We start from the raw sequence: 18,375 nt of genomic DNA, 5'->3' as shown, positions 1-18,375 counted from the left end.
AAGAATCAAGATAGTGAAACAAATCATGCTGTGGTACATAATTTTGATGGTGACTGAATCAATTAGATTAATCATTCTTTAAAAATACAACCAGTAAATGATCGATGGAAGTAATTTACAGGAGAAACAATTTTTAAAAGCTGTCGAGAAGTACAAGCGCAAACACATGCGCTAAGATGCTGAAATGAACGCGTACTAAAACACACGTATTGTCTTTACTAAAATGCAAACTCATGCATCTATATATATTAGCTGGGATTCAAAATAAATTTGTCATCCAATTGGTACACCAGTTCTAGCATTCAGATGAAATTTCTTAACGTAGGTCAATTTGGATAAAGTTCAAAAGGAGTTGGATGAATAAATCATTATATGGAATCCAGAACTCGTTCCATTATATTGTCGTAACCAATTGTAGATATTGGGGTTTTTTCTACAATTAACTACGACTGATTTCATTTGAAAACCCTGCCATAAATATTATTATACTTCATTGATATCTTATGCCAATATATATCTAGAAAATATATAAACACTTAACATATATATGCAAGGAAAGCTGTACAGACCTATGTCTGTTAAATGTTGAAACTCAATGAAGTAAAGTAGATGGACAAGAGATAAGCAAATGTTACATGGAGTAATAATATCTAACATAAGCTAACTCTTCAGGTGTCAAGAAAACGTGTCAATATCATGTTTGAAAACGTAAACCCTTCTTAGGTCTTACCAATGGGAAGAATACCATATCCAAAGAGACTAATATCCTCAGCCTCCAGAAACCGCATGAGTACCTGAACAACCTGAGTAAATAACCTATTGCTAAAATAGCATAACAAGAGCCAGTGATATATGAATACAGTACACAGGAAAACCATAAAACGAAGAAATAGTTATATTGAGCTTGACCTTCTTCGAGGGTTTATCTAATAATCAGTTTCTTTTCTTTATGTAAATCAGTGGCCTTCTTCCTCTTACACTCCCACTAGTTCGAAGCAAAAAAAAAAAACCTATTAATCAAGCATGACCTGAAAAAGTAATAATATAATATGATCATAATCGTAAAAGTGCAAATCCATAAGCTAAATTACTGGCAAGAGCTCGTACAAAAACATGCATTGTTATGTTTAAATATAAATTTATGCATCTGTATATCACATATATACTTATATATTTTGTTAGGATTCAATATCTCAATGTGATACCCAATTGTTACAGCATGCAAGTGATTTTTTTTTTAACATTCAAGTGAAATTTCTTAATGCATGTAAAACAAACTTTTGATGCAAAACGGATGAAATTTGTAGCTCATTCCATGATATTATTACTTGTAGTTAATTGTAGATAATGTATTATCTACACTTAATTACTACTAATAATCCTAAGAAGTAACTACTTCATTGATTTGATGTTGAAAATCCTAAAATTAAATACTTCATAGATATCCTACAATCAAATTTACAAAACTATTAACATAAATCGATTCAATATTGAAAATCTATGAAGCAAAGTAGAAGGACGAGTTGTGTCATATGGAGCAAAAATATCTTAACATTTAACTCCTTAAGGGATCAAGAAACATGTCAATAACTTAAAATCTGTTTACCAATGGAAAGAGTAACAACTCCACAGAAGACTAATACCCTCAGCTTCCACAAACCGCATGATGAACACCAGAACAAACTCAGAAGATAACCCTAGCAAAGCAAAACAAAAACATTGTGTTATATTCTCTTTAAAAGCCTAACAAGACCAATAATTTGCGACGGACAAGGAAACTAAACTTTATTAAAATGAAGGAAAAATATCGGATAATGAATTCCAGTTGACCTTCTACACTATTTCCGAGGAGAGTTAATCATAAAAAGGTAGATTTTATGTTAGGTTTAAGTGATACAATGGAATGATATTAGGTTAATCATAAACTGCTTCGTAATTTAAGTGAATCAGTTTAATAAAACTTAACAATCCATTATTAATTGTAGATAATGGATTACCTATATATATATATATCTTCTAATCAGATTCATCTCTTTTAAGTGGCTTCTCTTCCTCTTCAAGTACACTAGTTTCAAAGAAAAAAATACTCAATTAAGCATCATCCTCACCATGTCATAACTCCAGTTACGATTACGTTTCTAGTTACCATAGTCAATGTTTCCTTAACCTTATTTCATATGTGCCATCTTCTTTTACATATGGACAAGCTCTTTAGTTACCAAACAATCTCCTGCATATATTATCACTTCCACCAATCAAGGTAGATCTCCTTATGCATCACTGGTCATGTTTAGTGCCTACCAAAATGCTAAAAGTGATATTCTCAAGACAAAAAAATTACTGGTTGCGTAGCGAGAACAAAAGGAGAAAAATAATAATATACAAAGATAAACGCTTACCCAACATTTCGGAAGAAGGAGATTAGCGGCGTTGTATAGAAGAGAACTTAGCCGGAGAGAGTGTTGATGAATGCGGAGTTGCCAACCCCAACATCATCTACTCATGAAGGCGGAGATTAGTGAAAGATTGGACAAAAACGTCGAAAATGATGTCTCTTAGATATTAAAATAAAACTAGATAATGTATACTTAATATGCTGTGCAGTAATTCAGGCCCAAATATACCCACTTTTTGTTGTGCTTCCACTAACTAACATCTTCTCAATTCTTTCAGGCCCAACACACAGTATCGATGTTGTTCTGTCAATATGTTTACAGAGTATCTTACCAATAGGTCAAACTGCCGAGCATAGCTTTGCTGCTAAAGGCAATGTTCTAAAGCCTTAATTAGCTGAATAGATGATAAAGAAGTAACAGTATGATATAAAAGCAGTATGTTGTTACTAAACTATTTAATAGAATGATCAGTAGATCAATATGAACTGTTATTTAAAATTATTATAAAAATTAATCTAATATATAATATATTTATTTTTATTGAATATATTTCTAATATATACAATATATAAAATAAAGAGAGATATAAAATTAATTTATTTTATTTAATAATATCAAAATTATGTTTATATAAAAATGGTATTTTAAAAATAACATTTACCATTAAAATATATATTTTTAAAAATAATATCTCATATTTAAAATATAATATAATTTATATAATAAATTATGTTTTTAATTTGAATTATTATTTAAAAATATATTTTTAACTGTAAAATTTATTGTAAAAATATAAATTTTATTTTTGGATATAAAATTTTATGATATTATTAAATTAAAAAAATTTATATATTCTTTTTAATTTTATAAATTCTAAATGCAAATGTTATACTAAAAACTCCATATAAGAGCATTGACCAAAGAGCAATTGGGGAGCATTCGCATTTGGTAAATGCTTTTTTAACAAATATTGATTAGATAATGTAGAGCATAACCAATCAAGGTCTAAGTGAAAATGATTCAACCTAAGGTGAATCTCAAAGATTATTAAGAGACAGAAGATCTATAAAGAGTAATGAGTTATATAGTAAGCTACTAAGAAGCTTTGTCCACAATTATGCTTAAGCATTACTAATATTGGTTAATGGAAGTGAATGATTTAAGCCTTCATCTGAATCTCTCTATCTCTCTATTACCAGGGCAAGAAGAAGATGATACTGCAACCATACAAAGCCAGCCTGTAAGGCAATTACTTAAAGATCGAGGGATCTCAACATCATCGCAGACACCAACCAGTTCCACATCTTATGGGCAGTGCTTTCTCTGGTGAGCTATATGGTAGCTAGCACAGGCTAAACATATTGAAATAGGAAAATGTTTATAAGCCTCTCTTGTTGTTGTACTCGATTACTCAATTTTCATTTACGGAATATAGAAGGCATTTTTAGATACATCATATATATTTCTCAGATCTTCAATGTTACTCAATGCTACAATGGTTACAGAGAGAAATAGTAAAATACTACTCTCCACTCATACTGCTACTATAAACCTGTAAAATACAGAAACTATTGAACTGAACCAGAAGTGCTTCTTACAAGATCTTTCACATCAGTCAACTCTTTCACCACATCTCTCATGGACGGTCTGTTCTCTGACCTTTTGTCCGAACACACAAGTGCCAAGTCTGTAACTAGAATTGCCTGTTCTCTAACCTTTGTATCTAGAAGCTCATCCACAAGCCTTGGATCAACGATTGGACTAACAGTATAATCCTCGTCATCCTCGTAGCTGCTTAACACAGATCTAACCCAGCTCACGATATCAGTCTCCTCAGGGAAAGATCTGTCCACTGCTCTCTTTCCCGTTATCAGCTCAAGCAAAACAACTCCATAACTATAAACATCTGATTCCTTGCATCTCACCGTCTTGTACGCATTTTCTGTTTTGATAGCAGCAATGATTAAACCCAACAGTAAAACAAAATGTTAAATTAATGTTAATGCTGAGAAGTAAAGTGTACCTGGTGCAATGTAACCAGTGGTGCCTGTGATGGTTGCTGTTGAAATAGTCGAGTCATCAAGAATCCTAGCCAATCCGAAATCTCCAATGTGAGGCTCCATCTCCGAGTCCATAAGTATGTTCTCTGGTTTGATGTCACGGTGGATGATTGGTGGATGACAGTCATGGTGTAGATACTCTAGCCCGTGTGCAATCCCAAGAGCTATGTTGAACCGTGCAGACCAGTCAAGACCTGTTTCTCCTTGATTATTGCCTCTGTGCAGAACGTCGTGTAAGCTTCCATTGGGCATGTACTTGTACAGCATCAGGCCATTGTCTTTCATAATCCAAAACCTTTCCAACCGAACGAGGTTTCTATGCCTAACTTGCCCGATCGTCTCGATCTCTCTCTTCATATTCTGGTTTGCACGTACGCTTTCTGCGAAGATGAGTTTCTTCACGGCGTATTCTTCGCCTGGGGCTAATGAGGCTTTGTAAACAACTCCATGAGCTCCTCTTCCAATGATGTACTTGTCGTCTAGATTGTCAGTGGCTGTGAGAACTTTGTTAAGCAGTAAGGAAAGACCTTCTTCCTCGTCGAGGACAGGAGTATCTTCTGTCTTGACTCCTCTTTTGCAGCAGGTAAAAACCAAAACTAAAGCAAAAAGTAAAGCCAATGCAGATAGAAAGGAACCAACTGCTATAATGGCGATCATCCAGGTGCTAAGTTTGGCTTGACCTTTGCAAGTTTTAAACTCTTTACGGATCACTGCACTTACTGAGTGAGAAGGTTGAATGCAGAGGCTTGGGTTTCCAGTAAATACTGATGAACTATTCATCAGCTTTTCCGGTATTGGACCGGTGAGCTGATTGTTCGAGACGTCAAGCTGAAAGAAACTACGACTCTGAAGAACGGATAAGTTCCCTGTCAACTTATTGTTGGATATGTTGAGCCGTACGAGATCAACAAGACCTACCAGAAAGGCTGGGATCTCGCCGGTGAATCCGTTTCCACTGAGGTCTAAGCTGTTCAGGTGCTTTAACAAGCCAAGAGAGGAAGGAATCTCACCTTTAAAAGCATTTGTAGCTACCTGGAGATCTATTAGGCGGCCAAACTCGGCCAAGAACGGTGGAATGGCTCCTGAAAACCGATTATGGCTGAGAACCAAAGTAGTCAAGCTTTTCCAGCTTCTGAAACTCGAAGGAACAGAACCGTTCAGTGAGTTGGATCCGACATCAAACTCCAGTATTCCCACACAGCTAGATAGCTGAGATGGCAGAGGACCTTCCAGGTGGTTATGTGAAAGATTCAACAGTCCGAGGTTTTGCAGATTTCCCAGTTCTGGGGGTATCAAACCAGTGAGTTTGTTTTGAGACAGGTCAACTGTTAGGAGATTCTTGCAGCTTCCCAAGCTGCGAGGGATGGATCCTTCAATGTTGTTGCCTTTGAGTTCCACAAAATAAAGATTATGTGTCTCAGGAAACTCCGGAAGAACACCTGAAAGCTTGTTTCCTCCAAGCCTGATTCTCCTGAGGGTCTTACAATGACCAATAGACGGTGGTATCTTACCATGAAGCTGATTAGAACCCAAGTTAAAAACCGTCAACTTCTGTCCATGGCATAGATCGGGAGGTATCTCCCCTGTAAAACTGTTACCAATAAGATCCACCCCCTCTAAGCTTGTATTCACGCCTAAACTCATTGGTATCCCTCCATAAAATCTGTTGTTAAACAGAGTAAGCGACTTAAGATTCTTCAGCTCAGTAACTTCAATAGGAATCCCACCAGACAGCTTATTCCTGAAAAGCTGCAGGATTTGTAGCTTCTTTAGCTTACCCAATGCAGAGGGTAACTCTCCTTCGAGCTGGTTGTCGTTCAGCTTCAAGGTTTTCAAGCTGCTGCAGTTCCCGAGCTCAGGAGGGATATTCCCAGAGAGACGATTCTCACCGAGGTTAATAACGGTAACCTTTTTTAACATACCCAATGATGATGGAATGTTACCTGTCAAGTTACATCCGATGATGACTAAAGAGTCAAGGTTACTGCAGTTGCCAAGTTCAGGAGGAACACCACCTTCGAAATGATTGTAAGACAGTTCCAAAGTCACCAACTTCTTGCAGTTGCTTGAACCGAAACGAATCCTCCCTCCAAGGCTGTTGTTGCTGACAAACACTTCACTGAGATTCTTGAGCAGGTTGAGACTTTCCGGTAACGAACCATTAAGCTTGTTCTTGTGCAAGTACAGATACTCCAGCTTACTGCAGTTCCCAATGGACTCAGGGATGGGACCAGACAAGTCATTATGAGACAAGGTCAGATCTGAAAGCTCTTTCAACCCACCAACACTTGCAGGAATCAGACCGGTAAGATTGTTGTATCAAGATTCAGCACTTGTAGCAAGGAAAGCTGGAACAAGGACTCAGGCAACTCGCCACTGAAGAAGTTTGAAGTGAGATACAGATAAGTCAAATTCTTCAAGCTGCCAAAATTATCTGGAATCTCTCCGGAAAACCCATTTTCAGACAAATCCAAATACTGAAGTGAAGTACAGTTTCCTAAACTGGAAGGCAACGGACCAGATAAACTATTGTTACTCAGATCCAGAGTGATCAAGCTCTTAAGCTCTCCAATTTCGGAACCTAGTTGCCCTGAAACACCAGATGTACTCAGATTAAGAGTCTCGACGTTAAGAGAACCATCACAAGTGACACCAAACCAGTTATTACACGGAGTGGTTTCAGATGTGTTCTCCTTCCACGTGGAATTGACTTGAGGTGGTACTTTGTCAAAGTGGCTGAGAAGCGAAAGTAAAGCCAAACCATCCGAGTTTAGAGAGGAGACAGAGTCTAAACGGAAAGAGACAAAAAGAGAGCAAAGGAGGGTAATTTCCACTAACCCTAGAATCATCATCTGTGTTTAAATCTCTCAAAAGACGTATCGGGACTGAAAACTTGAAACTCTCCCACCTCACTAACCCTGAACCCAGAATGCGAAAGAGAAAAAGGTGAGAACTTGAAACTCTCACAGCTCACCAGCACTGAACCCAGAACGAGAAAGAGACCAAAGGTGAGAACTTGATTTTGAAGGGGACTGAATAAGAATATGTGATCCGAATCTACGGCAATGGCATTATTTAAGAGACTAGAGTTTTGTAAAAGCGCGTTTTTTTTGTGAACTTACCTTTACGACTTCGCCATTTCAACGCTGTTTCCTCACCGAGTCACCGGGGACTGTCATCTTCCCTTTCCTCTTCTTTATCGGTATCTTATATATTAAAACAAACCACAACCTTCATTCATGTGCGATTTTTTTAAAAATAGACCTAATAAACCTATTCATAGATATTCATATTACATTTTAGTTCATACTAATAATAAATAGAATTTTTGAAATATTTTAATCATAATATCTTTTGATATCTTTTCATTTTAAATATAAATATATTTATTTTAAAATTCTAACAAATCTGTTTAAAAAGATTTTTACAAGATCTTCATTTTCAAAATTATATTTAAATATTTTTGCTAATTTCGAAATTAGTTTAAAATATTATTATACATTAATATATTCAATTATATAAAATTAAAAATAAAAAAATCTATAATATTTTATTTATTATATAATCATAATCAATCATATTAAAATAAAATTATTATATTGAGCTAAATATAATAAAATTGTATTAAATTTATATATTTATATATTTATTTTCGTAATTATAAAATATTTATGTTCAAAAATAAAATCTAATATGTTGGTAAGATGGGTTAACATTATCAAACTATATAATACATGTATAAAAATTAACATGTATTTTTTTAAAGTTAATAATATAAAATCTTTGTAACTACTTTAATCATAATATATTTTCATTTTAAATATAATATATATTTATATATTATATTTTAAAAATTCTAATAAATCTGTGTAAAAATATTTAAACAATAACTTAATGTATTTTAAGTTATCGTTTAAAAATGAAAATAAATAAATTATATCCTATTTTATCTACTTTATAGTCATGATCATGTTAAAATATAATTATTATACTAAAATAAATATGATAAAATTATATTCAATTGATAAATTTATAAATTTTATTTTCATAAATATAAACTATTTACTTAAAATATAATATGATGATAGAACAGTTTAAAATTAACAAACTGTATAATACATGTCTAAAAATTATCATATCTTAGACTTTTATTATACAATAATAAATTATCTAAAATGAATAAGCATAAAATATTGGTAAAAAGAAATCCAGTTTTGAAAGACGGGTCAAAATTTAGCATAAATTAAATACAAAATAATTTTTAAATATATTTTTTCATTAATATATTAATTTGCTTAATAACTAAATGCAAATACAATAAGATAAATATATAATAAGAAGTGGTAAATATATACGGTTTAAACAATTAATTAATTATAACATGTAAATTATAAAATTATTGTATTTGAAATAGTTATATAAATATTTAAGTATATGATTAACATTAAAAATATATACCACTTATGTTCTAAAATAATAATTTATGTATAGAAAAGTGAAAACAAACACTCGTGCGGTTGCACGGGTCAAAATCTAGTTTCTAATTTATTTCGCATTTCCCACGTTTTTGTGTTAATTTTCTTTTGACATTTCTTCCTATATACAGTAGTTACTTTAGTTTTTTTTTTTGGAACGCAGGTTTAAATAATTTGACAAAATATTAACTAGCTGATTATAGTCTTAGGTATATTGTATCTTTTCTATATCTAAATTTTAATTTACATTTTATAATTAATTAAATTGTTGAAACATGTATGACAGTATGAGCAATAATGCCGAAACAACAAACAAACTTGAAAACCTCCTATGTGTACAAACATGTGCGGACCATGTTGTTAGATTCGGATTTGTTTAAAGTAGCTCGAACACACACAAAGAATATAAAGAACTTGCTCTCTTTATTGAATGCTTTAGAAAATATGCTCAAAACTAAAATACTCCTCTATATGACTATATCAATACCACAATCTCCGTATGTATATATATTAGAGTAGATTTCCTTTTCTTAATAGTTATAAATAACTCCTAATACTACTAGGTATATATCTAAGCTTATCTTATCCTTATCCAACTTGACAAAGGATATCTTGAGCTTCAAGCTATCAAAGCTTACCCAACAATCTCTCTCTTGAGCTTTGAGTCCACAAGTTTTGAACTCCTATCAAGTATCTCATCTCAACGAACTTAATCATTGCCAAAGCTTTTGTGAGGATGTCGGCTTTTTGTAACGTTCCCGGTACGTGCTCACGTCGACGAGCTCTCTTTCAATACATTCTCGAATAAAATGGTAGTGTTTATGAATGTGCTTGCTCTTGCCGTGAAAGACAGGGTTCTTGGTGAGCTCTATAGCCGACTTGCTATCAATCTTGATGAGAATTCTCTCTACCTTCCAACCCGTGATCTCGCTTAGAAGGTCTTGGAGCCATATGGCCTGACGTGCTGCTTCAGTTGCGGCCATAAACTCTGTCTCGCACGATGAGAGTGCAACTGTGTTCTGTTTTTGTGAACACCAAGTAATCGGTGAAGTTCCAAAATAAAACATGTGACCCGTGGTGCTTCTACCATCGTCTTGGTCTATGTTGTGACAGCTATCAAGATACTGCATGATTTGCTTCATGATGTCGCCATGTGACTTACGAGGCCTTTGCATGTAGGGACTTGCCACACTGACCGAGAATGCTAAATCCGGTAGTGTGTGAAGCAAGTAACGTAGGCATCCCACGTTTCTTCTATATTGCGTTGCTTCAATCTATTCTTCTTCTTCGGCTTTTGAAACCTTAAGACCAAACTCCATTGGTATCTTGGTCGCATTACATGTTTCTAAGGTCCTGTTCGTTTGTACATCTGGAAGATGCATCCAGATGGTCCATCTAGATGTCTTATCCAGATGCTTCATCTGGGTGTTGTTCGTTTTTTCATTTTGTTCATGCATCTAGATGAATCATCTGAATGCAACTATTTTTGTTTGCTTTTCATTTTTTAACTTTCATTTGCATCCAGGTGGACTTGTTAATACAATGACAAAAATATATTTTTTTACGTTTCGGTGGAATAATAGCATTTTAATGGTTTTGGCCAAAAATATTTTTGCGGTTTTTGAGAAAATATGTGTTTTTCGCGAAAAAGTGCATTATATGGTTTTGGCGGAAAAATACGTTTTATGGGTGTGGCGAAAAAATACGTTTCTGCAGTTTGGACGGAAAATGTGTTTTTGAAGATTTAGCGGAAAAAGTGTTATTGACAAGAAAAGTTGTTTTTTCACGATTTTGCGGGAAACGTTTTTTCGCGATTTTGGCGGGAAAAGCATTTTTGCGGTTTTGGCGGAAAAATACATTTTTCGGTTTTGGCGGGAAAATGCGTTTTTCCGGTTTTGGCGGGAAAATGCATTTTTCCGGTTTTGGCGGGAAATGCCTTTTTCCGGTTTTGGCGGGAAAATACATTTTTTCGGTTTTGGCGGGAAAATGCGTTTTTCCGGTTTTGGCGGAAAAATACATTTTTCCGGTTTTGGCGGGAAAATGCATTTTTCGGTTTTTGGCGGGAAAATACATTTTTCTGGTTTTGGCGGAAAAAATGCGTTTTTACGGTTTTGGCGGAAAATGCGTTTTTCCGGTTTTGGCGGAAAAATGCGTTTTTCGGTTTTGACGGGAATGCATTTTTTCTGGATTTGGCGGAAAAATGTGTTTTTCAGTTTTGGCGGGAAAATTTCATTTTCCGGTTTTGGTGGTAAAATTGTGTTTTTCAGTTTTAGCGAGAAAATGCGTTTTTCCGGTTTTGGCGGGAAAATTCTGTTTTCCGGTTTTGGCAGGAAAATTATGTTTTTCGGTTTTGGCGAGAAAATGCGTTTTTTTCGGTTTTGGTGGGAAATTGCGTTTTCCGGTTTTGGCGAGAAAATGCTTTTTATGGTTTTGGCCGGAAAATGCTTTTTGGAGTTTTGGCGGGAATATGTGTTTTTTGGGTTTTGGCGGGAAAATGCGTTTTTTCGGTTTTGGTCGAAAATTGTGGTTTTACTGGTTTAGCCGAAAATGTGTTTTTATGAAAATGTGTGTTTTATGTTTTTTTTGCGGAAAAACGCACCTTGCGGTTTTGGCGGGAAAGTGTGTTTTTTAATTTTTGCGAGAAAATGCATTTTTTGTTATAACGGAAAAATGTATATGAAAAAAAATAGAATTTACGGTTTGAAAATAATATTTTGATTTTAAAAGGTCATTTTTGTCATTTATTATTTTGGACTGAACTAGATGCATCTGCATCTAGATGCACCATCAAGACTCACCTTCATTTGGATGAGAATTTGAGATGAGTTTAGCTGGGTGATCCATCTGGATGTAGCATTATAATGCACAAAACGAACATCAATTTGCATCTTCACCCAGATGGATCACCTGGGTGAGGAAACGAACAGGGCCTAAGCCAACTTCTTTAAGAACTTTTCTTGCGTATGCTTCTTGTTTAAGCTCAATCCCATCAATACCTTGATGAACTTCTATCCCAAGATATTATGTGAGTTTACTTAGGTCAGACATCTCAAACTTTGATGACATCCCTCTTTTGAACTCACTTATTGCGTTGATGTTGTTGTCGGTTATGAATAGATCGTCGACATATATCGCAACGATAAGGATCACATATTTTTCTTCTTTGTGATACACTGCGTTCTCCTTTGTGCATCGACTGAACTTCATTCCTTTTAACACTTGATCCAGCTTAGTGTTCCAAGCTCGTGGAGCTTGATTTAACCCGTACAAGGCTTTTGACAGCTTATAAACCTTCTGTTCTCTGCCTTTAGCTTCAAAACACTCGGGCTGTTCGACGTAGACGTCTTCCTTTAGTTCACCGTATAAGAAAGCTGTCTTTACGTCTAAGTGATGAATTTGCCAACCGTGTGATGCTTCTAGAGCACTTAGAAGCCGTATGGTTTCAAGTCTCGCAACCGGCGCAAAAACTTCATCATAGTCGAGGCCTGATTCTTGTATGTAACCTTTAGCTACAAGCTTTGCTTTAAACTTCTTGATAGTACCGACAGCATTCCTTTTGATTTTGAAAATTCACTTGAGACCAATTACCTTTGCTCCAATCGGTCTATCAACGAGATACCATGTCTTGTTCTTGTTCATTGAATCTATCTCTCCTCCGCAAGCATCAGTCCACTTTGACCAACCCTTTGCTTCTTGGTAGTTCCTTGGTTCGTCGTTTATGGATAGTAAGAGCCTCTCGATGTCTAGTTCAGCTTGTAGAACATAGTCGTCTAGATACCGAGGTTTGTTGCTCTGTCGTGTTGATTGTCGTATTGGTTGTTGTATTGGTTGTTGAAGTTGAGGTTGAGCGTCTTGATCAATGTCATTCTCTTGATTATGATCTTCGTCTTGTTCATTGTGCTGGTCCTTGTCCTCTTGTTGTTGATCATTATCAGCGTTGATCACAACCGGTCCTTCCCCTGCATCAATGACTTCTCCCCACTTCATTTGGAACATACCTGGATCACGTGTAGTCCCAGTTGTTTTGTTCCAGTTCCAACCTTTTTTCTCATCGAACACAACGTCACAGTTTACTACAATTCTTCGTGTATCCGGATTGTAGAGCCTATAAGCCTTGGAAGCTGGTTCTGTTCCGAGATGAACCAAGACCAACGATCTATCGTCTAACTTCTTGAGCATTGCACTGTCTATCTTTGCATATGCTAAGCACGCGAAAACCCTTATATGATTTAGGTTTGGTTTCTTCAGTCGCAAGCTTTCATAAGGCGTCTTGTTCTTAAGAGCTCTCGTCAGTAGTTGATGACATAGGTTGAATGTCGAACTGCTTCGCCCCATATACGTTAGTTTGGGTTGGTTTGGGTTCGGGTGGCTCGGATTGGTTTGATTGATTCGATTTTGGTTAAAAGTTTGCAACAAGCTCTTCAAATTGCGAAAACAGTCTCAAAGTCGATAAGAATCACTTAAAGAGTATGATTAAAGCCCTAAACTCCCCCAACGTGACAATCTAAATTCAGTTTATATTCCAAATAGCTACGGGAAAAACTAGAAAATGAAATGTTCAAGTTTAACGATTGTCATCAAGAAACTTAGACCCCTAAAGAACACACATTTCTTGGATACCAAGAAACAAGACAAACATGACATTAAGCAAAAGCATGAGACACTTACACATCCATAAACATTCCAGCATCATCTAAGCATTTCAGTTTTATATTCAGCCTAAGGCAAATGCGTAAGGCTCCAGGGATCTAAACATTCATTGCACACACAAACAGGTTCCACATTCTATGATAGTTCTCTCTGGTGAGCTATCTGGTAGCACCGGCTAAAACGTATTGAAATAGGAAAATGTGTATAAGCCTCTTTGTTTGTAATCTATTACTCCCAACAATTTGGCTTACGCAATAATTAATACAGTACTTCATACATGTTTCTTAGATCTTAGATGTTTCTGCTACTTAATAACATATCATATCATATCAGTATACATGTCTCTCCACTCATACTGCTACTATAAACCTGTAAAATACAGAAACTATTGAACTGAACCAGAAGTGCTTCTTACAAGATCTTTCACATCAGTCAACTCTTTCACCACATCTCTCATGGACGGTCTGTTCCCTGGCCTTTTGTCCGTACACACAAGTGCCAAGTCTGTAACTAGAATTGCCTGTTCTCTAACCTGTGTATCTAGAAGCTCATCCACAAGCCTTGGATCAACGATTGGACTAACAGTATAATCCTCTTCATCCTCGTAGCTGCTTAACACAGATCTAACCCAGCTCACGATATCAGTCTCCTCAGGGAAAGATCTGTCCACTGCTCTCTTTCCCGTTATCAGCTCAAGCAAAACAACTCCATAACTATAAACATCTGATTCCTTGCATCTCACCGTCTTGTACGCATTTTCTGTTTTGATAGCAGCAATGATTAAACCCAACAGTAAAACAAAATGTTAAATTAATGTTAATGCTGAGAAGTAAAGTGTACCTGGTGCAATGTAACCAGTGGTGCCTGTGATGGTTGCTGTTGAAATAGTCGAGTCATCAAGAATCCTAGCCAATCCGAAATCTCCAATGTGAGGCTCCATCTCCGAGTCCATAAGTATGTTCTCTGGTTTGATGTCACGGTGGATGATTGGTGGATGACAGTCATGGTGTAGATACTCTAGCCCGTGTGCAATCCCAAGAGCTATGTTGAACCGTGCAGACCAGTCAAGACCTGTTTCTCCTTGATTATTGCCTCTGTGCAGAACGTCGTGTAAGCTTCCATTGGGCATGTACTTGTACAGCATCAGGCCATTGTCTTTCATAATCCAAAACCTTTCCAACCGAACGAGGTTTCTATGCCTAACTTGCCCGATCGTCTCGATCTCTCTCTTCATATTCTGGTTTGCACGTACGCTTTCTGCGAAGATGAGTTTCTTCACGGCGTATTCTTCGCCTGGGGCTAATGAGGCTTTGTAAACAACTCCATGAGCTCCTCTTCCAATGATGTACTTGTCGTCTAGATTGTCAGTGGCTGTGAGAACTTTGTTAAGCAGTAAGGAAAGACCTTCTTCCTCGTCGAGGACAGGAGTATCTTCTGTCTTGACTCCTCTTTTGCAGCAGGTAAAAACCAAAACTAAAGCAAAAAGTAAAGCCAATGCAGATAGAAAGGAACCAACTGCTATAATGGCGATCATCCAGGTGCTAAGTTTGGCTTGACCTTTGCAAGTTTTAAACTCTTTACGGATCACTGCACTTACTGAGTGAGAAGGTTGAATGCAGAGGCTTGGGTTTCCAGTAAATACTGATGAACTATTCATCAGCTTTTCCGGTATTGGACCGGTGAGCTGATTGTTCGAGACGTCAAGCTGAAAGAAACTACGACTCTGAAGAACGGATAAGTTCCCTGTCAACTTATTGTTGGATATGTTGAGCCGTACGAGATCAACAAGACCTCCCAGAAAGGCTGGAATCTCGCCGGTGAATCCGTTTCCACTGAGGTCTAAGCTGTTCAGGTGCTTTAACGAGCCAAGAGAGGAAGGAATCTCACCTTCAAAAGCATTTCTAGCTACCTGGAGATCTATTAGGCGGCCAAACTCTGCCAAGAACGGTGGAATGGCTCCTGAAAACCGATTGTGGCTGAGAACCAAAGTAGTCAAGCTTTTCCAGCTTATGAAACTTGAAGAAACAGAACCGTTTAGTGAGTTGGAGCCGACATCAAACTCCAGCATTTTCACACAGCCTGATAGCTGAGATGGCAGAGAACCTTCCAGGTGGTTATGTGAAAGATTCAGCCGTTGGAGGTTTTGTAGATTTCCCAGTTCTGGAGGTATCAGACCGGTGAGTTTGTTTTGAGAAAAGTCGATTGTCTGGAGATTTTTACAGCTTCCCAAGCTGCGAGGGATGGATCCTTCAATGTTGTTGCCTTTGATTTCCACAAACTCAAGACTATGTGTGTCAGGAAACTCAGGAAGAACACCAGAAAGCTTGTTTCCTCCAAGCCAGATTCTCTCAAGGGTCTTACACTGACCAACAGAGGGTGGTATGCTACCATGAAGCTGATTAGAACCCAAGTTAAAAAACCTCAACTTCTGTCCATGGCAGAGATTGGGAGGTATCTCTCCTGTAAAACTGTTACCAATTAGATCCACCTCCTCTAAGCTTCTATTCACACCTAAACTCATCGGTATCCCTCCATGAAAGCTGTTGTTAAACATCAAAAGCTTCTTAAGATTCTTCAGCTCAGTAACTTCAGCTGGTAGTTCTCCGGTGAGAGTGTTGTTGTGAACGACCATCTGTGTCAGACTCTGAATCTTCCATACGCTGATAGGAATCTCACCAGACAGCTTATTCTCGAAAAGCTCCAGACTTTGTAGCTTCTTTAGGTTACCCAATGCAGCGGGTATCTCGCCTTGGAGCTGGTTGCCGTTCAGCTTCAAAGTATGTAAGCTGCTGCAGTTCCCAAGCTCATGAGGGATATTCCCAGAGAGACGATTGTCGCCGAGGTTAATAAGCGTAACCTTTTTCAACATACCCAGTGATGATGGAATGTTACCTGTCAAGTTACATCCGATGATGACCAAAGAGTCAAGGTTACTGCAGTTGCCAAGTTCAGGAGGAACACCACCTTCGAAATGATTGTAGGAGAGTTCCAAAGCCACCAACTTCTTGCAGTTGCTTGAACCGAAACGAATCCTCCCTCCAAGGCTGTTGTTGCTGACAAACACTTCGCTGAGATTCTTGAGCAGGTTGAGACTTTCCGGTAACGAACCATTAAGCGTGTTCTTGTGCAAGTACAGATACTCCAGCTTACTGCAGTTCCCAATGGACTCAGGGATGGGACCAGACAAGTCATTATGAGACAAGGTCAGATCTGAAAGCTCTTTCAACTCACCAACACTTGCAGGAATCAGACCGGTAAGATTGTTGTGATCAAGATTCAGCACTTGTAGCAAGGGAAGCTGGAACAAGGACTCAGGCAACTCGCCACTGAAGAAGTTTGAAGTGAGATACAGATAAGTCAAATTCTTCAAGCTACCAAAATGATCTGGAATCTCTCCGGAAAACCCATTTTCAGACAAATCCAAGTACTGAAGTGAAGTACAGTTTCCTAAACTGGAAGGCAACGGACCAGATAAACTATTGTTACTCAGATCCAGAGTGATCAAGCTCTTAAGCTCCCCTATTTCAGAACCTAATTGGCCCGAAACCTCAGACCCACTCAGATTAAGAGTCTCGACTTTACCTGAATCATCATCACAGATGACACCAAACCAGTTATTACACGGAGTGGTTTCAGATGTGTTCTTCTTCCACGTCGAATTTATTTCAATTGGTACCGTGTCAAAGTGACTGAGAAGCGAAAGCAAAGCCAAACCTTCCGAGTTAAGAGAGGAGACAGAATCAATACGGAAAGAGACAAAGAGACAACAAAGCAGAGTAATTCCAACTAACCCAATATTCATCATCTGTGTTGAAATCTCTCAACAGACGTATCAAGACTGAAAATTTGAAACTCTCAGACCACACCAGCCCTGAACCCAGAACGAGAAAGAGAAAAAAAAGGTGAGAACTTGAAACCCTCACAAGAGCTCACCAAACCTGGACCCAGAACGAGAAAGAGAAGAAAGGTGAGAACTTGATTACTCTGACACCTCTCACCAACACTGAACCCAGAAAGATAAAAGAGAATAAAAAGGTGAGAACTTGATTTTGAAGGGGACTGAATAAGAACGTTTGATCGGAATCTATGGCAAATGGCATTATTTAAGGAGACTAGGAGATTGGTAAAAGCGCGCTTTCTAACATGAATGTCAGAGATTGTGAACTTAACTTTACGGATTCGCGACTTCAACGCTGTTTCGTCACCCTCTCCACTCGGAGACTGTCATCACCCTTTTCTCTTTCTTTTTTTTTGGGAAATTTTGTAATTTATTTTATATTTCCCACGTTTTTGTTTTCTTGATATTAATTTTCTTTTGACATTTCGTCCTCTGCGGTTACTTTAGTTAGTTGGGTTTAAATCTTCCGATTGACAAAAGAAGAACTATATGATTATAATCTAGTATATTTGTATATGTCTTCTATATCTAAATTTTTAATTTGCATTTATAATTTAGTAATTTACTAATAAATTGTTGAAACATGTTTTAGATAATTTTTAAACTTGTATAAGAATCTCTAAACAGCAACAAAAAAACTCAGGCCTGATCTAAAAATAAAATTTGATATTCCATGGCAGTTACAACACATGAAATAATGAACCTCTGTCAACAGTATTAGAAGTCTTATTAAATCACTTACATATTCTTATTTTGAATAATGCTTTCTATCATGATTATAAAATGTAAGCATTATAAGCGAGTGGTATTGATGAAATAAGATAACCTGCTTTCTTTGAATAACCAGGTCAGTATGGTCGGGTAGTAATGCGGGTATGGAAAAGTGTAAACATTTT

The 18,375-nt window shown here is 36.8% G+C and overlaps 2 protein-coding genes and 1 long non-coding RNA gene across 4 annotated transcripts; all 3 read right to left on the bottom strand.

Moving 5' to 3' along the window:
* Window positions 1–510: 510 nt before the first annotated feature.
* LOC125610231 lies at window positions 511–2,852 on the bottom strand. The gene is made up of 2 exons (XR_007340255.1): window positions 1,607–2,852; window positions 511–985 (listed from the first exon to the last, which is right to left on the bottom strand). It is a non-coding gene; the product is annotated as an uncharacterized LOC125610231 (long non-coding RNA).
* Window positions 2,853–3,787: 935 nt separating this feature from the next.
* On the bottom strand, window positions 3,788–7,535 carry LOC125610230 (leucine-rich repeat receptor-like protein kinase PEPR2). Its single transcript, XM_048782411.1, has 3 exons — window positions 6,845–7,535; window positions 4,420–6,773; window positions 3,788–4,338 (listed from the first exon to the last, which is right to left on the bottom strand). Exons 1-3 carry the CDS (start codon window positions 7,306–7,308, stop codon window positions 3,965–3,967), a joined length of 3,192 nt encoding a protein of 1,063 aa, XP_048638368.1. The 5' UTR covers window positions 7,309–7,535; the 3' UTR covers window positions 3,788–3,964.
* A 6,231-nt stretch (window positions 7,536–13,766) lies between these two features.
* Window positions 13,767–17,812, bottom strand: LOC106346849 (leucine-rich repeat receptor-like protein kinase PEPR2). Of its 2 annotated transcripts, XM_022687232.2 has the most exons (3): window positions 17,373–17,811; window positions 14,422–17,270; window positions 13,767–14,340 (listed from the first exon to the last, which is right to left on the bottom strand). In XM_022687232.2, exons 1-3 carry the CDS (start codon window positions 17,384–17,386, stop codon window positions 13,967–13,969), a joined length of 3,237 nt encoding a protein of 1,078 aa, XP_022542953.2. In that variant the 5' UTR covers window positions 17,387–17,811; the 3' UTR covers window positions 13,767–13,966. The 2 variants fall into 2 exon arrangements, with proteins under 2 accessions (XP_022542953.2, XP_013641750.2); XM_013786296.3 differs by having other exon boundaries at window positions 14,422–17,812.
* Between the last annotated feature and the right edge of the window lie 563 nt (window positions 17,813–18,375).

Source organism: Brassica napus, chromosome A6, assembly GCF_020379485.1.
Source record: "Brassica napus cultivar Da-Ae chromosome A6, Da-Ae, whole genome shotgun sequence".
Classification (NCBI taxonomy): domain Eukaryota; kingdom Viridiplantae; phylum Streptophyta; class Magnoliopsida; order Brassicales; family Brassicaceae; genus Brassica; species Brassica napus.
This window is presented reverse-complemented; position numbering and strand designations above follow the sequence as displayed.